Here is a 24,478-nt window from a genome sequence, read left to right on the forward strand (position 1 = left end):
ATCATTATTTGTAACTGTTTTACCAGTGTAATAGAAGAGGTTCCTTGTCTCGTGAAACATCAGGTGTTTGTTTTGAAGAAATGAGTGTCCAAAATGACAAATATCCTACAGATACAATTGGGAGGAAGATACAGTAAAACACAGCTTGGTTTAGTCTCATACCTCTGCAATTTATTGTCCTTAAAACTCTTTAGTTGAAAGTAAGTGCCATCTTTCTATAAAATTTGTCTAGCTTGTACTTCAAAGTCAAATGTGGCTTTATTGATGAAGTAAGTTTTGGAAGCAGAAGAGTTTGGGAGGAGTTTACAGAAAAGGGAGGTCTGTGTATGCAAACCACTGCTGCTGTGGTGAGGCTGCAGGAAGAGAGCTGCTAGTCACGAGTGTCGGTAGTGGAGGAAATCTTTGTGTATAGTAACATTTTGGGAGTATTTGTCAGCGTGTGTTTGCATGAGATATGAGGTGCATCTGTAATTTGTAGCTTTATAAAGCCAATTTCTAGGGCAACATAGCTTCTGGGCTAACTGGATTCGTAATGTCTTTCCTGTGGGATTCTTGAAACTACAGGCTTTGTTTCTATAAACTTTCAGTAAATGTCAGTAGCTTCATTTGGGAAACACCCAAGTTGGAATTGAGTCCTTGAGCTTTGTGTTTGTTGCCATTCTGATCGAGTTATTCGTTGCTGAGGTTTAGGTCCTAATGTCTCTAAAGCATGAGGGTTGTCTTACAATAAAGTAAGAGAAACTTGATTTTGGTAATGTCATCAAATCGTTCACTAAACAGAAGTTATATTTTCTTCAGGTTTATATTTGCAGCCTATAATGAAATAGGCTTTTCTGCCTATCAAAACCACGTTTCTTTTAAAAATGGCATTGTATTTGAAATGTAGCATGAGAGAAGCTGGTTTCCAGTCTGTTCTAATGGCAGTTCAATTCCAGAACATGAATCTGCATAGTGAATCCAACATTTTTTATACATATTAAATCTAATTGGAGATTCCTTTCCAAAGATGTTAGCTTGCAGAGGGGCTTGAGCCAAGGTTCTGCCTGGAAGCTGGTGTCTCTTCTGCATGTACCTTCTCTGGTAGAGCATGGAAACAGTTGGTCTGTAGATGAATGAACTCTTTCCTCCAGCCTCGTCGGCAGCAAATTTACATTTGTATGGAAGATGAGTGGGAGTGCCGCCTTTCATAAGGCACTGGATGTGGGGGATGGGGCAGTCTGACCCAGGAATCTAAACCTAACAAACTGGGAACAGAAAATGCGCTGTGAAAGCCTGAGCATTGTGTAAACCTTGAGGATTTTAGACATTTTTTTCAGCGTTTCTTTTTCTGGGACAAGCCTCATAAGCGGTGGTTCAGGATGAGTTCCTGCTGTGGTTCATTGCTAATGCACAGCTTTGCTCCAAAGGTCTTACTTTATCAAACTGAATCTTGTAAATAGGCAAGACATCCAGAAGAAATTCAGACAAGCTGTCAGGCGAGTTTCCTTAGGTTGGCTGCCAAGTTGTGTTTCTTTCTTTTTTTTTAAACAAGTTACCTCAGCAGCTTTCCTGGTTTTAGTAGTCTGTCAGTGTATCTCAAAGAGACACGTTTTAAAATCTCCAGATAAACACAGCTTGATCAAAATAAATAAAAAAGCCCCAAGCACTTAAGTTTCAGATTGACAGTGAAACATTTGGCTCATTTTTTTTGCACAGATAAATGTTACCGAAGACTTTAAAAAAATTTCACAGAAATTGTTAGCTTATAAAATTTTGGAAAGTGATCTTTTTTTCCCACCAGACAATATGTTATGTAAGGAAATGTTATAGCTTTAAAGTTTCCCACAGCTTGATGTCTTGTTGCTTTTAGTTTTGATTAAATAGAGTGAAAACTATAATGAATTGGGAATTATGAAAAATGTAAATTTTGAATCTCAGTATTTTAGATCAGGGAATTGGTTCAAAAAGTTCCTTGATAATAAAATATGTAATTAAAAACATTGCATCTTGCAGAAAATTGAAAAGCTGTTGGTCCTTTTAGCCTGATTTTTGGATGGGAGCTCTCTTCGTATGGTAAAATGTGAATTGGTCTTCAAGACAAGATCATCCTTTTGCGTAGTGCTGACGTCCTTCACGTCTCCAGTGATGGGGCCCTAGTTGTATCAGAGGCTTTCTGGTGGTGTTGTAGTTAATATGAAATATCAGAAGTTTCTAAGTGGTCAATGTAAGTAGACTTGGACCTCTAGAGTTATGAGTTTAAGGTGTGCAGCTATTGGATTCACTTAAGCTATGCTAGAGAGCACACACATTTTTGATCCACATTGTGAAAATTTGATTGCCAAGATGACCTTTACTGGTTTTGCATTTATGGTAATGGTAGGTTTCAATCCTGATGCAACAGGATTGTGTATAAATCACAAAAGATGTCAGGATGCAGTGCCAAGAACCTGAAATGACTAGGAAGTCATGGCAAAATTATTTTCTCTATTTTATTTAATTCTTAGTTTTTTCATGGATGTTGAGTGATACCTGAAATACACTTCAAATTTCAATTGCAATTTAAGATATGTAGAAAGCATTTTATATTCAGCATAGAAAGTACAATATGCAAACTGAACACAGCTCAGAGATGAGCCACGTGATTCTACACAGATATGTCTTTGTGCATATGTAAATGCACTCTCTAATACAGTAGATACAGACTCCTTTCTTATTTATCCCCCTTTGCAGTTGCTTTGGTGAGTAGAAAATGTGAGTAATAGGATAATAGCTTATTCAGGATTTCTCAATTATGTTTTAGTAAAATGTATTGTACACAGGAACAATCACACGACTTCATAGTGACTTCCCTGTGGTCATTGCTTTCCTGGCTGAAATAAGTCTGCCCTTGGTCATCTTCCACTGATGCTGTTTGGAAACCTCTGGGCTACAGAACAGCTGAAAGAATTGTTGTTTTGATTATACTGAAGTTAATAGATGGAAAACTCCAGTCATTTCCACCTTGGAGATGTTCTAACCTCTCAAGATATTTTTCTTCTACAAGACACAGAAGTGATAGATTTTGGTAGCAGGCAGTGGAATGGGGTCTGAATCAGCATGAATGAGAAGAGATTTCTTCTTATAAAAGGGCATAAAATGCTGACCAGAATCCAAGCACAGATCACTCCTAGAAATCTCTTGAGAGGTAGGGTTGGTTGCTGCCTACCGTGTAATAAGTAAACTTTTCGGTCCTCTTAATATTCTTCAGTGTCTTGTCATACATGTGGTCTTTCCTGGGATAATTAAAGAAGATTGAGTTCCTAAAGTCTTTTAACCCTGATGTTTTTCTACCCTGAAAACATTTATTTAGGATCTTTCGTTTTATCAATATTCATCTCAAAATATAGATAACAGACATGATTTTCCATGGTGATGTCATCAATATCATATCTAGAGCCAATACCACTCATTTATGACATGCAAGTTCTTTTGGTCTTTTCAAAACTTCCTGGAACTGTCATAGCTACACACTATTTTTAGAATTACTTTTCAGTTTACAAGTTCACTGTTACACCTTGTTCCTTTTTGGAGTTGATGCTTTTTAGGATGCAAGACACGGTTGTCTTCAGCAAGCGCTACCTTTGGACTTTCTACCTAAATAAAAACACAAAATGATCACACTGGCTGAGCCCAGTAGTTCATCTCTGATAGCAGGTGTTTAAGGCAGGGTCTCTGCCCAGAACATTTGTGACTGTGACTCTGGGTCACCTTCAGTGTGATTTCCTCTTTTAAGAATTCTTGGCAGATTCTTTAATGCATTGTCCAAACACTTCTACCCATGCTTGTGATTTTTTTTCCCCCTCCAACCTTTTACAGCAAGAAATAGCCCAGTGTGACTGTTATGTAAAGCAGTACCTCCTTTTGTTTCTTTGGAAATTGCTCTTAGCCTCGTTTAATTCATCCCAGTATTGGCAAGCTGATAAAATGTCCTTCCCTACTTACCAGGCTGACCCTTGCAGTAACATACTGGTAGTTCATGGCTCTTTCCATTCTTGATGTCTTCAAATCAAGACTGAATAAAGAACTTTTTCAGAGCACTGCAGCTAAACAGGAATTGGTTGGATTATGTCTGAGATCCCAATACTACACTACCCTTTCACGTTCCTTGTTGCTGCACAGCAAAGCAAAATTTTCTCCAGATATGTCAATTTGATGGAGGGAGGAAGAATTGAGTTAGGAGCTTACTAAGTTGTTGGTGAACCAACTTTGAATTCCCTCTTTTAATCCCCCTTCCTGATTTTTTTTAGTGGAGTGTTAAGGTAGATACTCTAATTCTTAAAGGACTCAAGTATTACATGACCTCCTTGTATTGATTTTTTTTTTTTCTGATAAACAGGTATTTTGTTAGAGCCTTTCTAAGTGTTGTCTGCATCTGAAAACTGGAAAATTTCTTCTAGAATTAACTTTTTATATAATTGATAAAATTATATTTTGTGTCCTTCCGTTTCTTTAATATCTTTCAGTAATATATCCGTTAGTGTAATGTCTTACACAAATACTTTCTCATCTCTAATTGGAGACTTACCTGCAGGCCTTTTAGGATGTTAAAATGAATGTCTAAGGGTGGCATAATCTCTTGGTGAAATGAAAGATAAATTTAAATTTCTAAAGGTAGTATTTTGTAAGAAAAATTTTCCATGTCAGAGTTGCTTTTAAATTCAATTTGTCCTTTGCTTGTTTCAGTTTGATAATAAGTATTTTTTCCCCATCCTCTTCCATCATTGATTTTCTGTGGTAGATTTTGCTGAAGAAAGAAAAAAGGAGAGTTGATGAGTCTTAACAGTTAAACAGGAGGGGAAAAAAAGGTGGTCACTCCATTTGTGATGTTTTTGGTGGTGGTTTTTGATCTGACATTTAAATAAACATTGTTTGCACTGAAGGAAGGGAAGGGGAAGGGGAAGCTGGAGGAGAAGCCGTGTCTGCTTTTTTTCCAGCAGCCCCAATTGGCTTCTCTACCCCAGAAACTGGGTAAGTGTGGCAGGCAGCCAGTTTGAAAGCATCCTCCTCAAGAAAGCTTGAAATTTGGAAGAGAACAGATGATTCTCATGGAATTTTGAGACTCGTGCCAGCCTCAATCAATTACAAGTCACTTGTGAAGACATATTGAGAATTGGCAATGTCTGAATATTACGGTAAATAATCCAGGAAGGATTAGATGTATATGTGCCAATAGGAAAGCTTCCAGTTATGTTATGGAAATAAGTTATGGTTATATACTACTGTTATCTGGCTTAAACATTTTCATTTAGTGGCTGATTTAGGAGGAGAATACAATGGGAATGGTGTTGGATATTTGTTAAGATGCCTTGATTCCTCTCACAGAATGTGTTGTTTAATGCTGGTAGTCTTAGAAGAGGTAAGATCAATGATCTGGTTAGTGCACGGTCTAATATAAATATTTCTGAAATCTATTCTAGGCTAAAATAAATTGCAAAGTGCATGTAATGTATGCGAACATGCATGCCAAAATGTTTTGTTTCTATGAGATTTTCTTAAGTAAAAATAGAATTTGTTTGGTATGAATGTCTGATAACTGAAGTCAGTATTTTGTATTTTTTTTCTGAGGAAGCTTATTTGATGTCAAAATGTGGGACATGATATTGAAATCCATCATAAATATTATCACAGTGGAGTCCTATGATCATTTGATGTTCCTGTCTGCTTTTAAACAGATCTTAATCTGTATTTTCTGTTGCTGTTCCCCCCGGTGACACATACTTAAATTCTCACGCAGAGTTTTGCGGCTGGCTTGATGTTTCCCAGCCACATTCGCAAAAGAAGATGCTGTTCCTTTAAAATGAAGTGGCTCATGGAGTTGTTTTCACTAGCGCAGGTTTTTATATGGTACAGTAGACTCCATGCAAATGAGCCGCCTGCCCTCTCCGGAGCGCACAAAGGCGCTGCAGCCCTCATTCGGCATTCACGGGTTTAAAACGGCAGATGGAAGGAGGGACGGCAGCGTGAGGATTTATTAGCTACTCTCAATAAAAGACCACACTCGCTCCGCAGAGGATCAGAAAAAGCCTGGTGAATGGGATTGAGTTGTATCTGCTTTCAGCTGACTTTACAATGATGTGTTTTAGCTCATGTGACTCGGTCACTTAGCATGAAGATCAGCTAAAGATTTCCGTGTAAATCTCTGCTCCTTTAAGCACCGCCAACCTGTGTGCTTGTATGGAGACTCTTTTTGGTTTGCAGCTGTCATAACTGTGGGAACAGGAACACTCCATCGAGCTGTGGTAGGCAGCCCACGGTCTGGGCTCTGCTTGCTGTTGCATTTGCACACTTGAGGATGTCTGGCTGAAATCCCCTCATAAACACAGCTCTTGATGAAGTTTGATTTGTATATCCTCATGAAATCCTTCAGAGTCTGAAGTTAGGTTGTTTTTAAATACACTGTTTATATTCAGAAGTTATAAATAGACTCTTCCTAAGCTTTTATCAGGAGAGGAAATCTGTTGCTTTAGCTTTCTGCTAAAAAATTGAAGGTTGGTGCGGCAGTAGAGTGTTCATTATATTTGTAGTATTTTCTTTTTTTCCTTTTTAGTCTAGAAAGGGCATGTGTAGGACAAAGGCTTCTTGACATGCTCAGTAATTTAAATGATACTGGCATGAACATACCTAGATTTTTATTTTTACTGAAATGGTGTTCGGGATAGCTAGAAGCTTTACTGTTGTTTTATTTTTCAACACATGCTGTATGCTCATGTTTTAAAATGGGATTGGCATAATGGACCTAAAGGGGCAAAGCCTTTTTTGACCTTGCTGGAGTTGTCTGTGTGAAGGTAACTGGAAAACAGAAACTGCAGGACAGACTGAAAAATGAACTGTGCTTTTTCCTTTTTCTTCCCGCCCCCCCCGCCTTTTTGCCATGGATGACGATGAGGGAAGGGCGACTTCAGACAGCTCTGTCAGTGATGAATAGATGAATGAATTCTTAAATGTTCAGAACTTGCAACATGTGTTCCAGACCCTTCAGCACATGAGAGTCGCAAGATCTCAGCAATGAGCTGAAGAATGTGCCGTGCCTGCTGCATGTGAGGAGCCCAGCATACCTCAGAGATAGCAGAAACAAAAGAATGTGTGACAGTATCTGAAGAATCTGACAGTTGCTTTGTCTTGCAAAGGAGTAAAGGAATTTTTCAGAATTTGGAAAAATAATTTTTCTGTGTTTTAGGTGCCAGTGTATCCTGTGTGCCCGCAGTATTGCTTTTTTAGTTAGCGTGACTGTGTATTTTTTAAAGGAAATGTGACCTGGATTTTGTGAGCTTATTATACACAGTAAATGAAGGCAGCTGTTTTAGTTTACTGATCCCTTATAAGAGCTCAAGTAAATTGAAATAAAGCAAAAATACGTGTGTATGGGATCTGAATTAAATTCCACTCTTTGGCCTTATGTGGAGTTGTGGATTATTATTATATATTTGTAGACAGTTGTGTGTATGAGGGGAATGAGACATCCAACCTTGGAAAGATTTAGGAAAGTCGAACAGATTTTTTCCAATGTGAGCTGCTAAATCTGCCACAAAGAGGCAGGCAAAATTACGTACAGATAGTCAGAGACTGTGGCTGCAGTTCTTCATGACAGGCAAGTGAAAGACCATGTCCTATTTTTAGCAAGTGGACGGAGGGTGAGTGGGAGGGGGAGAAAAGTTTGAAAATAATGGACTTCTGTAACAGAGAGCAAAACTAGCAAGAAGCAAGTGAGCTTTAGTGATCAGCAGTCAAAATATGGATGACTCAAGTATTCTTCGAAGAAGGGGGCTGCAGGTAAGTGTAACTTCAGCCTTCTTTTATTTATTCTTCTGCTTGTAATGTTGACAGTCTCATCAAAACGCTGACAATTGTTTGGTGTAAATCAGGTTGACTGAGTACGTAACAATGATACTAGAATTTGAGGTTTTCTGTTTTCACATAGTATATGTTTTATAAATTAAAAGAAGGATTTTGTATACAGTAATAAAATAATTTTTTAATGTCTTGGATTGTATCCAATAGTTTTGTGACTATTCCTGTGGTGAGAAGTGAAGTATAAACTATGAGGCTTACCTTATTTTTGGAACTTCACTTTTACAGATACATACAAAAATCTGTTACATGACTTGTCAGACTTGCCTTAGAGTAGCCATTTTACTTGAGCATTAATTAAAAATTAAATGTCAAAGCAGATTGAATATTCTCATTTGTTTTAGACATATGCTTCTTTATTGCTTCACATGCACAGTAATCCAAAATCAGAATGCAATTCAACAATGCAAATAATACTTATATTTTACTTTCATCAGCTATCATTGTTGAAATAAATACTCCAGTCTGTTTTGAACTCAAACATGCTAGTGTAGTTTTATTTTGTACTGGTGCTGTGGAAGTTGTACTCAGTTGCACTGGTATGACAAACAGTAATCTGTGCCAGTGTCAGTGGTGTGTGATTAACTGAACTGATGCTTGTGGAATAAAACTGCTGGAACTGAGTGAGCTCCAAAATCTTGTGTGAGATGGACAGGGAGTAGATTTGTGCTTGAAAGCACCATATTCTTTTTTTTTTTCATTGTAATAGGATGGGATATAGCTTATTACATACTTGCTAGCATAAGTAATTGTTTATAGAGCATGAACGTTGCCTATTAAATTAACCATGCCTGTCCTATTGTTTAACTTCCTTTGAGGAAAATAAATTTACTATTTTAACATATTGCTATTCATAGCTTGCTGATGCTTTAAGGCAATTACAAAGTAATTGGTGTCTTATGCGAATATGTTCTACATCTCACCTTTTGATATTTTGATTTTTTTTTCTGGCCAGCTTAGTAATGTTACTGAAATAGCTTGACAGAGTGTGCTGCATATACCATGGTGACAGTGTATTAGGATAGTGCATTTCCTTATTATAAAATCAGCTGTATTTACTTTCTGTATAACTGAGTATATAGCAAACAGTAAGATGGTTTGGGGGTGAATTTTTGGACAAACTGATAATTATTTTTAATGTATTTATTTAGTCAGAGTTTCATAGCCAAGAAGATTGTTTCTGACCACAAATACACAAAATTTTTTTCAAGGCATTTATTGCTTTTCTGAACGTGGAATTTCTCAGGTATGTTGTATCTGATGTGTCTGGGAGTGGTTTTCATGGTGATTCTTCAGGAGAGTATTGGAAAAGGAAGGGAGGTTGGAGGAGCCCAAATGTCCACCGGTATCAGCAGAAGACACTGCTGGGAGTGAGAATGCATTTCCCTGGTCTAACTGTGTAGTATGGTGAAATTCCATCATTTTGGTGGTCTTGAGTATTTACTGTCTGTATGTGGTGTCTGTCCACAGTCGGATAGGTATATGGAAATGCATATATGTATAGGTCTAATCAATATCTACATCAAAAATACTTCAGGAACTAAGAAAGTATGCTAAAAGGACATCAGGAAATAAGGCAGATGTCTAAAAGGAAGTTAATGGTAGATATTTTTTTCCCCTCTGTATACTGGAGTAGAATTTTTGGAAGAAATTGTGGCTTGGAAAAGTGACCATTTTATAGTCAATTTCATCTTTAAAAATCAGGAAAAATTAAAAAGCTGTTGGTGATTTGCCAAGGCAGTATGTTTAATTACTTCCCTTGGAGAGCTGGGTGATACAAGTTTGGAAGGCCACTGATGAAAAAAATTAGTTTCTTAAAGCAAACTGGATTTTAAAATGAACATCACAGCCCAAATTAGGTCCTCTAATCCAACCTCTCCACTCAAAGCAATGCTAATTCCAAAGTTGGATCAGGTTGCTGAAGGACTTGTCCAGGCTGGTTTTGAGTACTTCTAGGGATGAAGATTTTGCAGCCTTTTTTGGCACCTGTTCTGGTACTTAATCGTGTGCACGGTGAAAATCTTGTTTCCTTTATGTTTCAATACCAGGCACTTTCCAAATGCAGGCTTATGTTTTTCTCGTGCTTCCTTTTACCTCCATCACCTGAAATACTTGTGATACCAACACTGTGGTACTTTGTCTTCTTGGGGAACTCTCTGAGCCCTGATCCCTGCAGTAAATAGCCCTGGACCAGTGGGACCAGATAACCTAAAGGAGCAGGAATGTTCCTACATGCAAAGTCAATATATTGGCACGTGGCCCTTCTGTATCCCCTTCTTCGTTTGTTCAGTCTGCTTTTGTGGCATCCTGTTTGTTGCCACAAATTTGGTCTATGAATTTGTGGTCATGAAATGTGTGGAAATTTAAGGTGCAGGAGAGGCAAATCAGATTTTTCTGTGTACATGTAACTGTGTGTATTTATAAATATACACACACAGCATGCTTGCAGTGTGATGTAGCTGTGCAATAGTGTTGAGAAAAGGCTGAGAAAGTGCTTCTAATAATGGAATATTCTTTTAATTTCTAGGCTTTAATTTTAGTTAATGAACTTGGACTTCAGACATAAATTACTGCCTAGGGACAGGTGCTAAGTGGTGGAACTGTAAGTGGTGGAGCTGTTCCTGCTGCACTGTGCAGAGATCTGTATTTGGATTTCTATGTTATTTGGTGTTACATAAAATACATTGTGATGTAGCCACAAATGTTAGGAGGCTGCCTAGGTTTGTTATTGTTCCCTGTACATGTGTATCATTTGTTGTTGCTGGTATTTTAGTGCAGATCAAAACCAGTCGTACTCAGTGAGTCCCTGTGAAGATGAACTGGTATTTTGAACATCACTTTGTACTAGAAAACGGTGGGGTTTTTTGGTTTCTTTTGCATTGCTGGAGCTGGTGCATGTGTGCTTTTACTCTTCTCACACATGCAAGAAATTGGAGTTTCTGTCCCCAAAATCCGTATGAGTAAATGTAGGTAAGAAAAGTAATGGAGAGTGTGATATTAAAAATTTCAGATACTTGCACAGAGCTTATATTCTCCATTTGTGGTATGTGAGCAGTATTCTGATGTGGTTGGACACGATCACCACAGTTCCCTGCATCCATCTTTTCTTACAGTGTGATAGCTCCCTTTCATTTTCTGCTGAAATTTGGGCTAAGTTCAACTAGGTAATTTACTTTGTGGGGCCACTTTTATGTTGGTTTCAGTGGAGATCTGAAAGACAAACTGCATCACAGGACTTGAATGTGCTTATCTTGGCTAGTGTTTCTACTGCACAGCATGTTTAGCTAAAATATAATATATATAAAAACCATGTCCCCCACCCCACCAGAAGAATGATTCATTAATTTTAAGGATAAATCTAACATTTTCCTCCTGGGGGCAGGGGGGAAATAGGGCATGGAGAGTATAATGTCAGAGTATTTGGTGGACTTGTTCTTGAACTGATTTATTTTACTCTGAGGACTGAGCACTTTTTTTTGTTCTATAGGGAAAGGGAATCAGAAATTCAATGGAAACTCTAAGTTTCAATTTATTTAACAAGAGAAGGCTGACTGTACAGCTGACAGTTTAAGCCTTCTCTGGCGCATCTTTGGCCATAATTTAGAGACCCTGAAACTTGACGTGCTCATCAATTTTGTCTCCTAAAGAGTATCTTTTAGAATTATCAAAGATGTTTTTTGCTGGCTACAAAGCTCATTATAAAATCTGATAAGAATACTGTTAGTAGGAACGTTGCTTTTACAGTATTTTTATAAAAAGTTTAAAGTAGAAATTGCTCTATAAAGGAATATAAGTTGTTTACAGAGAAGGTAAAGACTCTGAATGGGACTCAAAATTTGTTTTTTCTGTTCTGCTTTAAAAAACTTTTGAAATATATAAAACTAATTAATTGGTACCTACATTTTAAACTGAAGGTTAACTCTGTAAGTTTAGCATGAAAATACATGCATAAATACACATGTAAAGATCTTCAGATGTTATGAGTCTCTTGGATTTGAGTTTTTGGAACTGTGTGCTACAGGGGAGCCTGCTATGGGAAATATATTAACAAGACTTATTTTATACTGCTCACAGATTTACCAGGAACATAAGTGAACCCACAGGTCAGATATCTGCTGAAGAGCTTCCAACAGTGATGATGTAGGCAGTCACCACTTACACTGACATCTGAGGAAGAGGTGATAACATGAGAAGATAAATAAAAATGATTTATTCAGATACTGAAAATTTTAAACTCATCTTAGAATACCAGAAAGTGCATACCACTTTTCTTTTTAAAAATGTTAGTTAAAGAAAAATAATATTTTCAAGTTAACTGCCAAAATAAGCCAGATTTATGTTCAGGCTTGGTTGCTGTTCTCTCAGTAAATTTTCAACACTTGAAATGAATTAAAAAGATAGTCTAAGTTCTTTAGCTTCTGTGAAAATTAGCAGCTGAGAGGAAGAGTGGGATCTGCATTGGTGCTACTGGTGTGGAGAAGGGAAATGACCTCACTCTTGTACAGAGATTGATGGCTGGGGGTGTCCAGACTGGGCAATGTGCTCTGTCTTCTGCTGAGAACTGTGGAACACTGATTACAGATGAATGCTTGCTAGAATTCAGTAATAGAGCAGTCATAAGCAACTTGTTTTGACAAAAGTCAGTGGAAACAAACGGTGAAGTTTTATTGTATGAGTCTATTGTAATCTTGTGCTGGAATGCTGTGTGTTACAGCATGGGAAGATGGATTGTTGTGAAATCTGTGAGTATGTTACATCTCATTGTAGGACTGAGGATTCATGCTCAGACAGGTATGAAGCCTTGTGGGTTTTTGGTGGATGTCTTCTGGGCATGTGAGCTTTCCCACTGGTTTGATTTTTTTCAGGATTGGTGCTTGTGGTCCACTTGGCAATGGAATAGGAAAGGGAACCAAATTTGGGAAGCATATGCTTCTGGCATTCACTTTGAGGACACTAGAAAATACACCAAGGGAAAAATGTGAAACCTTGTCAGAATAAAAAGTCCTTGAAATATGGACAAGGATAAAAGGTTAAATGGTTTACTCAGGCAGAAAAGATGGCATTTAGCTGCTGTCTTCAGGGTATTGTTAAATTGGTCTGATAATTTGCTGTAGTTATGCTTAAATAAGTGCTTTCAGTTTGTCAGTAAGGACTTTGTGAATGCTTGTGTAGCTGAACTAAACATTTTATTTTCAGGCTGTGAGAAAAGATAAAAATACCTGTAATTAATTCTACTACTTCAGGAAGAAAGGTTTTGTTAGCAGGTGACTGCATGAAAGAATGGATCTATGTATGTGAATCTGAGCCTAAGGAAATGTTGGATAGAGGGATTCTTCCCAAAGATAAACAGTAATATCTGTTTCATACATTTCATTGGCTTGAACATGTCAGATGGACTCGCTTGTTGCCATGAATGGTGTTTGCTGCTGCTGGTGACCGGGGTTGCTGCTTAGAGAATTGGGAGTGTTTCTCCTCCTCACCATCAGCCACTTGGTGTGTTCCACTGGTGTTTGTACTTGCTGCATTTTGTACTTGCTTAATGCTGGAAATCCCAAATCTTAAAGGGAAACTACTTCTCCAGCCTAGCAACATAACATAATGCTGCCATGCTGCAAGACTGGTGTTTAATCTGCTTATCTTTAATAGTCTTCACTGCTTACACAGACCCACTTACCTCTTTAATGAGAAGAAATGTCCTGCAGTGAGGCAGTGTGTATTTTGCTTCTAGGCTTATGTCATCAGCCTGCAAGTTGAAACTGGTTAGAGCACTTTTTCAGTTTCCTGTCAGTTCTGCTGGCTAGGGTTACCTCTTCAGTTTCTCAAATACATTGAAAGATGGTGGAGTTTTTTAGTAAAAGGAAACCTAATTAAAACAAGCCAAGTGAAAAAATCTTATTTTGAAAAACTATCACTATTGATTGGGAGCAGGTAGTACTCTTGCATTTTCAAGGGATCAATATCAATTATCTTTGCATTCTGAATATTTGTATATTGTGGATAGTAGTTACATGAATGACAAAAAATGTTAGGAGTAGCAGTATTTTAATAACACATAGAGAAGGCTCTCTAAATCATCAAGAGACATTTAAAGTAAATTGTAAAAATGTAGCAGTGTTTCCAGTATGATTTATCAGTTGGTCCTCTTTTATTGTGTATTAAATTGCTTTACCCAAGCCATTAGTATTTGTCTGACCTGTAGAAGGTATGGGATTTTATCAGGCCTAGGATCAAGACAGGATAGGCTTTTCAGGGTTGGTGATTCTTGAATTTCTAAAAGCTACTATTGGAAACATGAAGTAATTTGTAGACTCCAGATTCTTTCAGTGTTATTCTCTGAAGGAGATGATATTAAATTTTCAAATTTTTTTTTTTTTAAGAATTGCATACCCTATACCTTTTGATGTTCATTCTTAGCACAAGAGTGATAGGCAAGAAACTGGATTACTTTATTCAGAAGCTGCATGAATAGCAGAGTCCTTTTGCCCATCAGAGCAGTGTGCAAATGCAACTGTTTTTCTTTTAGCATCCAAGGTAGTTCAGGTATTCCCTGTAGTTCATTTTCAATCGTGTGGATATACTCTGAATTTTCAAATCTGTGACTATAGTTTAGCAGCCTTTTTTTTTTTTTTTTTTTTTTCCCCAGGAACAAACTGTTTAAAGTTTACATAATCTTTCAGAAATCAAAGAAATGGGGTTGGCTTTGATGGACTTAATAAAGTTTTGCTCTCTGAATGTTCATGTTTCTGGTTGTTAAAGGTTTTTCTTAGTTGTGTGACTTCTGGCCTGGCTATCAGTGACATTCAAAACAGTTGCTAAACAAAATAAAAGCCACCTAAAACTACAGTAAATTCAAGTGGTATGGAAATGATTTGTTAGACTGGGTTTAATGTAAGCAGGTATGGTTTAGAAATATGAATTTTCACTTTACTCATATCTCATGAAAACATTTTGTTTATACTGCAAATAATGCAGAAGAGTTCCTTAAACTTGGCTTATGAGCTTTGAAATCATCATCTCTATTTAAAGATTTGCTATGAATCACACTTTGTAGTTTTGTGATTCAGTCTAAAAGTCTATTCCATGTTAGAAAGCTAATTTCAGCTTGAATTCCATTTTTATATACTATAGTAGAAATATATAACACATGACATTTTACATAGATGCTTCTGTATGATTAAACCTTGAATTTTCTCTTTTTTTGTTTCAAGGATCAATAGCGAGATGCAGTAAAAAGTCTTAAGTTGTTTCAGATTTTGATGGTCTTTATTCTAACATTCAGCCTTACTGTCCCTAAGTGTTCTCCAATATCAATTTTATTGATATTTGTGAAGGTAATAAGGCCCATTTTTCCATGCATCCTGACACGTTGTCTGCTATGGGCCTTTGGGTGAAGTGCTGTACTGCAGGCATGTCATAATATAATGAATTAAGGGTTTAACTCTTCCACTTTCTATGCAGAACGCTTCCTGACATAGTCATTGCTGTCCTTTGAATGAATTTCTTATTTCTTAAATAAATAATTGCATTTATGGTTTTGTATAGTTTCTCTTTAGAGATGAGATATATATATATATATATATATATATATATATATATATATATATCTTAAATATCTGGGTTTTGAAGTTATCAGCATGTAATCTATGTATCTATTCTCTGGATGGAAAATGGTTCAGCTTTGTTTTTACCTGGTCAAATCTATAAATCAAATCCATAAATGACTCATTTTGCTAATAGCAATGCTCCCTTTAAATCAGATTGTTAAAGCCCAATGGATACTTTTGTAGCCAAAGGTTGCTCTTTTCAAAATGCTCTTGGATATTAGTGTGATAAAATCATGTTTGGAATGAGGATGAATATAAATAATAGCTATTGTACGGCACAGCTTAAACAACTGTAACCTGATATAATTACTTTTAAATTACTTTCCTCAAAAGATGAAAATATTAATTGGCTTTGACATTTATCACTTGTTTTACATCAGCATAGGCTAATAAATGTCGCTTGTACTGCCAGCCAAAAAAAAGAAATGATATCACATATCACTGGGGTAGGTTGGTGTATCCTGTGAAAAAGGCCCTTTCTGCTCCACTGGTCCATGAGCTGTGGTTTGTTCATGCTGGTGATGACTCCAGGCTGCCGTGGTCTGAAATGGAGCAAGCCAAGCCCATGGCCATCACTTCCCAGCAAATCTGTAGCCCTGAGAGTGTTTCAAAGTGCTTCCAGTATGATGCTATCTTTTTTCCTTAGGTATATGTGGTGATCTCTTTGTAAAAATGAGTGCTGTTTGGCTTTATTTTTCATAATTATAGAGAACAATTTGGCCAAGGTGGAAGAATGTGTGCTGACTGGTAGAGAGATCCCCTGGGGGGGCTGATTGTGAGGTGCCCGTTGGGAGGCAATTAGGATCTTAAAAAACCTAAACAATGGGGTTGAATTTAAAGGCTGGAGGAATGGATTGTGGTGAGCTAAGGGCAAGAAAAAGATTGGAGGTGACTTAAACAGGGACATGAGTGATTTTACATTTGAGATTAATTTCAGATTGCAAAGGCTGTGGGCTGACAGTTTATTCTCTCTAATGGTCCCCAGTCATTTGCTATTTGTTTTTCTAGCTTTTATCTTTTCCTCTTTCAAATGGGAATGTCAGACAGCTTCCTGTTCTGAGCTTGTTGACTGTTTTGGTAGGGCCTACCTTCAGACTCTGTGGACCAAATTTAAACCTGGCAGTTCTGTTGCACTTCGTATCAAAACATTTATTTATGAAATAGCACCCAAAACTTCTTGTGCTGAAATGGGCAAACATGAAAGTTGGTTTTTTTTTAATAATTTTATAATCTGGGATAGTTTTGCTGTGTGCTGGTGACTGCCTGCTAGTAAATTTTGAGAGTTTGACAGTGCCAAGCTGATATTTTTCTTCCAAAGTGGCTACCATGAAGAAAGCCCCTCAGGGACATGAGACTACTGTAGACCTTCAGAAAGCAATGTTGTGCTTGATTAAGTTTAGACAGATGATGGAGTGATGTAGTAAAATCATTTTTGTTAAGGCATAATACAACATAGAATCCAATGTAGTACCATTGGGACTGATAAAAATGAAATACTAAAGAAAAACCATGCCCTTACATACAGCTTTCAGCAGCAGATGCAATAGGTGTAATTTAGTTGTGTGGTGCTGGGAACATAATATTGATTTATCATGAATCAAGAGAAATAGCTTGTACCTTGCTGGTTGTATGAATTGCAGCAATCTTGGGGAAACCAGTTACCTAAAAATGGTGCTGTAACAGAATCCCTTCTTTTTGATGGCGGTGGGGGGGCGGTTATAGCCAGGTGAAAAATCCAGTTACATGTCTAAACGGAGGGGTGAGAGGTCCTTATGTGCTGTTGCTGGGAATTGCCAATTTTCTATGTACTTAGCTCACACTTTTTAAAAAGAACAATTTCTTGAAAGCAATCCCTTGCATAACGTGCATAGAATTGAAGGCAGTGGAATGAGAGGGTTTTGGGGTAGATCTTGCCTTGCCTTGCCTTACTAGCACAAATAACTTCATCTTTTTGTGTAGCATTTGTGTACCACAGGATAAAGGTATTTTTTCTCTGTTTAAAAAAATACCAAGCAAAATAGCATTTGAGGTAAAGTTGCAGTGACTTCAGAGAAGGTCAGTCTAGTCACTGTGGCATGTAAGTTCTTTCTGGGAGGCAGTAGTTCTCTTGGTCTTTAATAAGAGAATTGCTGGATGAAGTGATTACTATTCGTTGTTTGTGTTTTTTGGCAGACAATATAATGCTACCAAAGAGTTTTACTAACTTCACCTTTCAACCAGAAGCAGCTGTATTATCTTGTTGTTTGAGAGATTGGTGTATGGCTTTTATTCATTTACCCCTTAATCCTCAAGTGACCTAGTTTATCCTGAAGTAAGATGGCTTTAAATACCCTTGACATAAACCCTGATATTTGAAACAAAGCAGTCCAGTATTGGTGTCTTGGGTCTCTTTATGTGCTCGTGACTAGTATCAGATGAAAGTGAGTATTTCAAGAAACAACTACTTATTTTTATTTCGGTTTTGAACTTTAAAAAATTCTCTATTGTAGGCAAATTAAAGTATTGTCACAAGAGGGCTTTGCCTCCCTCTCCTAGTTATTCCTCATTTATCCTTATGCCACAGTGCAGATCCTTCTGCCAGATCCCAGTTGTTCCTCAGGTGAAGTCAGACAGAACTGTGCATATTCTGTAATGGGACTCAAAAGGAGCTTTCATGCTTAAGTTCCTTCTGTTTTCTGAAAACTTTGGAGTTTAACAACCCTCATTTCAATATTCTCTGCTTTTCTTTCAGGAAGTGAGCTTGATTAGAGGGCTGCTAAATTAACGTCAGCAGGGTGCATTGTGCAAATGAAACCTGACCACTTTAGAGCAGAAGGGATGTTTTAAATGGAATGCTTGCCTTTTTTTTTTTTTTCCCCAGCTAGCAACCTCAATTTCTCCCCGAGTATTCTTGGTGAAGAATTAGTGCTTCTAAACTCCTAGAAGGCAGATTTCAGAAAGCATTAAAATGTCTCCTGTTGGTATTTCAAGAGCCCCCACTGTTCTCTTGGAAAAAGCCCAAAACAAAACCCAAAAAGTCAAACCAGCACGATAGTTAGCTGTAAAAGTAAAAATAGGCTACCTTTGTACCTGGGCTGGGTTTTTGGGTCTTTGCTGAAAGTCCTTATGGGAATGGTTGATTTGGCTTTTGCTAATTTTATAAAAAAAGAAGTTAACAAACACTGTTTGTTTTTAGGAACCAGTGACAGGCATAAATTACATTGGTCTTGTGTGGAACAAGTTGTGGTTTGGATGGGGAAGGATGGCCGAAACAAATATGTGTGAAAGCTGCAAGTACCCAAACAGTTTGGGATGCTGAGTTAGTTCTGATAGAGACTCAAAAAAAATGGAATTCCTCTTTAATATTTATGTAACAAGCAGGTTTAGGGAATATATTATGCTACACAAAGGCAGGGGAGAAAGACCTCTATGCCACTTTTCATCTTGGATGTGTGCCAATATTAAAAAAGCAAAAACAGAATAAAATCCTATTATTAGTGTAACAGATCATGATTGATAGTTGTTATGGCTAGAAATTGGTTTTAAGCACTGTATTTTTTAACAGCTTGAGCAGTATTACAGGCTTTTACTTAACATGCCTCTCTTAAAATCTTATTTCTGCTCTCACAGTCTTTCAGCCATGCAATGAGATATATTTGGACAAGGTATCTATTTTTCATCTGTTTGAAATAACATTCACTTCACTGTTCAATAATCAGCCCTCTTTTTTTCCCCCACTGAATCTAACATTTGTTATCTTAGTTCTAAACTGCTTCATAGCAGCCAGAAAACCATAATGAAACACAAAATGAAAACTGATGAAGACAAAAGAAGTTTGTAAATATATTTGAAGTTGTAATAAAAAACTGTGTTTAATTCCTTGAATGGAGTAAAGATTTTTCCAACTGGAGGGCATCTTAAAGATTTGTACTTAGAAAATGTAGCTAAAGGAGTCAAAGTAGCTCTAAAGATCATAAAATGCAGCTGAGAGAGCAGTAAGATAAACATTCATAGCATTTGAGCACGATATTTGTTTTTAAGGGTTACAGTTTTAAATAAAATTCAGAGGAAATCTTTTTTAATTAAAAATGAGGTTATGGGAGAAAAATGAATGTTGAAATAGATGTTGCACGCAGAGTTGTGGTCAATGGGTTGATGTCCAAGTGGAGACCAGTGACGAGGGGTTTCCTCAGGGAGTGGTGTTGGGACTGACATTCTTTAACCGCTTTGTTGGTGATGTTGGATTGAGGGCACCCTCAGCAAGTTTGCTGGTGACACCATGCTGAGCAGCGTGGGTGACACGCTGGAGGGAAGCAATGCCATCTAGAGGGACCTGGACGTGTCAGAAATGGGCCTGTGTGAACCTCTTGAAGTTCAGCAAGGCCACGTGCAAGGTCCTGTGCATGTGTTGGGGCAACCCCAACCACAGATCCGGGCTGGGAGGTTGAACAGATGAGATCAGCCCTGCTGAGAAGGACGTGGGGGTGCTGGTGGGTGAGAGGCTGGACATGCCCCAGCCACGAAAGCCAAACGTGTCGTGGGCTGCATCCAAAGCACTGTGGGCATCAGGGGAGGGAGGGAATTCTTCCCCTCTGCTCCACTCTGGTGACACCCACCTGGAGCTCTGTGTCCAGCTCTGCAGTCCCCAGCACAGGAGGGACATGGCGCTGCTGGTAAAAGACAAGTACACCTTTTCTTTGAACCTGCATTTTGGTGGTGTCTGGATGAGAACTCCCTGAAGTTAACCTAAAATTAAGGAGGCAGAAAGATGAAATCCAAATGCCAGGCTGTAAGAACTGTAAGAACCTGGAAGGTCCGGAGTCTTTCAATCAATGCCTTCCCATGTGAATCTTTATGCACAATGTTAATTCTTGTTACAGTGAAATGAGTTCTTCAGTCAGTGGCCAGTAAACTGAGCAGTTTGAAATCCCAGGTAAAAAGAGATACCTACCAATCTGCTAAGAAGTATTTACCTTTATAAATTGAACAGAAATCAAAGTCAGGGAAACAAAAAAGAAAAAGTAGAAGCTTAACTCTTACTACTGTTAGATTTAACAGTAGTAAGATACTTAGAGGTTATTCACCATTGCTGCTGTGGAGTAAGCTGGTAGGTTATTGAATTGTTGTGTTTGGAAAAAATTACTTTAGAAATAATACACCAACTTCAAAGGTCAGGCAGGCTAAACCAAATGTTTTTAGAATTGATTTATCAAGTAACTGTCAAGTTCTTAGGGGAAAACATAGAATTAAAAAGAATAGAAACCTCATAGGTGGAGACCAACAAAATGCTACGTCCAAATAATTGAGTAAGTTTACATGAGCTAAATACTGAAGGGATTGCTTTAGAAATATGCTCCTTGTGTTTTAATTGCCCTGTCAGAGAAGATGATCTCATTAAGTTCTGTTTCCCATATTAAAATCCATGTTTGGGTGATTCCATACACCATCTATTTGTATTACCTTTTACTAAACATTTGAGTTGGTTTCAAATTCATGTTATGGACGAAAGGTTGCAGTAAATGTTGAATCTGATCATATGGATATACTGTCTTTTGAACATTTCTGGAAGCAAATCTTATTTTGCTGCTTTAATATGTTTGAAGTCCAAATTAATCTTACACCTAGATTAGCATTACTGGGATGTGATAATGGATTAAGTACTGATCTTTTCTGCCCCCTGTTTCATCAGCTGCTTTCTTCTGCAGGAGTGGTAATTGCTTTGGAATGGAAATCTTCAAATAGTATTTCGGTTGATAAAGATTTGTGCAATATCCATGCAGATATTCTTTTGCATTAAAAAGGATTTTTCTACTATTTATTTTGACACATGTTAAATAGTGTAAGAGATATCAGAATGTGAATTATAATTCCTTAAAGAACTCATGTAATAGCTATATGAGTCGTCTTGCAGAAATAAAAAATCATAACATTGAGATCAGCTCATGAAAATATTAAAGTAAAAATATGAGTATCAAATAAGAAATAGAACACTTATCCTACAAAATACCTAATGACACAGGACTGACAACATACAAAGTAGAACTGTGATAAGAGGACAATGTGCAGTATTAGCTCAGTGAGAAAAATACAAACATTAGTGCTAACATTACAAGAAAAGTGCTAATGTTATTAGTGTGAATAAACTCTCCTGTTTTTTGATACAGGTAAAAATTCATCTGTACTATTTTGATCTGGACCATTAAAAGACAAAGCTGTCAGTTTGATGGAGTTTCAGATTGAAATATAACATAATTCCAGTTTTGGGGTCCAAATCGAAACACGAGTCAGCTTTCAACATCAGATGAATTCAGCAGGGCAGGCAAGTGTTAAAAAAGTTAATTAAGATAATGTAAGTAAGGCTTTTAATGGACTTGCAGCTGTGCATGGGACCACCTGCTGCATCTGACTGAGATGGGGCAGCTTTGTATCCTGTCCTTACCTGGTCACCTCCAACCATTTGACCACGGCCCGGTTTGCAGACAGTTTGAGAACTAACTGAGAAATAAGACCATTTATGCTCTTCCTCAAGGACAGTCTTGAAACCATGAGAAAATTGCAATATTTAAGGGCAGCCAATATGCCACCGAGGTTGTGATAGTAACTCCAGGTTGCAGGGAGGAGGTTAAAACTTCAGTGACAGCAAAATATTAAATAAGAACACTTGCCAAAAACAATTTGAACTTTCAACAGAGAAAAACATAATTTTACAAGAAATTGATTTTTGGACATGGGAGGTTGCCTTCTGGTGCACAAGACATAATAACAAGCTAATGCTAAAAGAATGGCAGGATAGCTCCCTTTGTCTCCTGATGCTGGACAAAATAGAACTTTCTCAAGGTACATAGAATTTTAATTTTAATTTTTACAGGTAATACAAGATGCTGATGGATCAACAATACTGCCAGCAATCAGAGTTAGAAGATCTGAAATAATCCTTTCTCAGTTCAGAAAGATTGCATCTTCATCTCCAGAAGCTGTTCAGGAGAGACCTGTCACTCTCCTCCTATTGCAGCATTAATGGTGGAGATGAATCAACCAGTGTATTTCTAAAGTCCATATCATAAGTATGTGCAATATGAAATTTAATAACCAAGTCAAAATTCAAGTAAATATTTTCACTGATTGACATACAGGTGCTAATTCCTTTTTCAATGGTGAAAACCTCAGTGATCAGGGGTGCAAAAACCTGAAGTAACAGCTCATAATAGTGCTGGTGGAATGGCAGTCAAATGACAAAGCCTTTGGTTTCTTGGCAGCTCTTCCTTCTCCTGGAAAAAATCCTGATCCACAGTGTCTTCAGGAGTTTGATTCCTACTCCTGGAGTGCATCCTCTTGTGAAAAGATGTGGTGATTTAGCTCCATCCATCCATCCCAAATGACGCATTTGTGGCATAAGAAGTATTTCAGCGGAGACTTCTGTGTATCAGCAGCAGATGGATCCTTTGTAGTCCTCATTTGCTGGAATTGGGGCTGAGAGTCTTGCAGCAAATCCCTCAAAAGTAAACTGTAGTGCAGTAGAATAATGGAGTGGAGTAAAAAGCCAAAAAGTTTGATTGCAGCTAGAGAGGATTCACTGAAGGTGGGCCATAAAACAAACAAAAAAGTGCTCCCACAGAAAATGGCAATGGCAGCCGTAAAATCAGATAATAAAGGAATCCTACCATGAAGACAAAAAAGCAAAAAACAATTAAGCCCCCCCAGAGAATCAAACTAAACAGAAAACAAAAAGCAAACAGGCTTAGGACAGGGAGACACAGGCATATAGCAGCAGCCATGTTGCCACTAAAAAAATCCTGTGCCTAAGCAGATTAGGAAAATTCCTCTTGCCCTAAGCTTTCTCAGTTTGCCTTGCTATATTTATTGCAGGCTGTTTTTGAATGCCTCCATAAATTGCACATCTAGAAAATGCATTCCAGAAACCTGTGGCTTCCAAGCCTTTTGTTTTCCAAAGAAAGAAAGTCAGTTGTGAAAGAAGGTGTTGGAAATAATACTGTAATCTGTGGTGCATCAGTGCCTTGGAACAAAATTTGCTCTTGTGGTGTCTTTGAAGTTTGTATATATACAAATGAAAATGTGTGAGCTTTCCCTTTATCCCAGGAAAACAGAATTTCTTTGTGCCTGTGTATTCATAGAAATGATGTGTGTATATCTATATATCTATATATCGATATCATCTCTATATCTAGATCTATAAATATGCATGAAATAATGTACATACACTGTCCAGTTGTATTTCTTTAGAACCACAGAGAATTTAAGCACTTCATTGCTGCTGTTTTAGAAGCATGGTCTTCTGAAAATCAGAAACTTTTAGTTTCCATTTTGAGCACTTACACCTATTTGTATGCATCATTTCTTGTGCCAGCATTGTCCTTTGTTCTGAGTAGCTTTCCTTCTGTGGGAATTCTTCCTTCAATGAATCCATCAGGCTATCCTCACTGCAGCCAAAGACTTCTTTTGCTGGAATGATGGCTGCCAGCATTTGAATATTCATTTAAGATGAACTGGAGGCACTCCTTGCTGAGCTGTGGAAGGCAAGTGCTGTCACACTGCAGGCATTTGAAGCTACCTCTCCTCCTTTGGCTAGAAAAACAAGTTATTTCCTCTCTTACGAAAACTTGTTCCGTGGTGGCTGGAGGGTTTTTTTGTAGTTTTAGGCTGAAGTATATATTCCATAGGAAAATGAATTTCAAGAATAGTAGCAAGCTGTCTTGGCCAGGAGTCTGGGATTTGTCTTTGTGAATGACATGCCCAGAACCAGACATGGCATCATAGCTGCTGATGTGCTTCTGATTGAGCTAATGCCATTATAGTCATTTCCATATTATGTTCCATCCCGTTCTTGATGCTGCCTAACAGCCTGTTTGCATTTTACTCCCCAATTACAGCTGTCCATTGTCTTCACAGTTTCTCCTCTGTCCTTTTTCAAATTAGAGCTAGTTTGGCTGTATATGGGTGTGTGAGTCCTTGGTTGTGTGTATCCTGCTTCTGGCATTGTGTTGCCCACTCGCCTGATAAATTCCTCACAC

At 37.6% G+C, this 24,478-nt stretch overlaps 1 protein-coding gene across 8 annotated transcripts in view; it reads left to right on the forward strand.

The window, feature by feature from the left end:
- MAST2 (microtubule associated serine/threonine kinase 2) overlaps positions 1-24,478 on the forward strand; it is a 185,919-nt gene that overhangs the window by 41,840 nt on the left and 119,601 nt on the right. Inside the window, exon 1 of one of the 8 annotated variants that reach the window (XM_069023302.1) lies at positions 5,968-7,788. The exons of the other annotated variants lie outside the window; for them this stretch is intronic. Within the exon in view, the coding sequence (XP_068879403.1) occupies positions 7,750-7,788 (39 nt within the window). The 5' untranslated portion in view covers positions 5,968-7,749. Of the gene's footprint in view, positions 1-5,967; positions 7,789-24,478 lie in introns of those variants that run through there. 8 annotated transcript variants of the gene reach the window in all.

Source organism: Aphelocoma coerulescens, chromosome 8 (assembly GCF_041296385.1).
Source record: "Aphelocoma coerulescens isolate FSJ_1873_10779 chromosome 8, UR_Acoe_1.0, whole genome shotgun sequence".
NCBI lineage: Eukaryota > Metazoa > Chordata > Aves > Passeriformes > Corvidae > Aphelocoma > Aphelocoma coerulescens.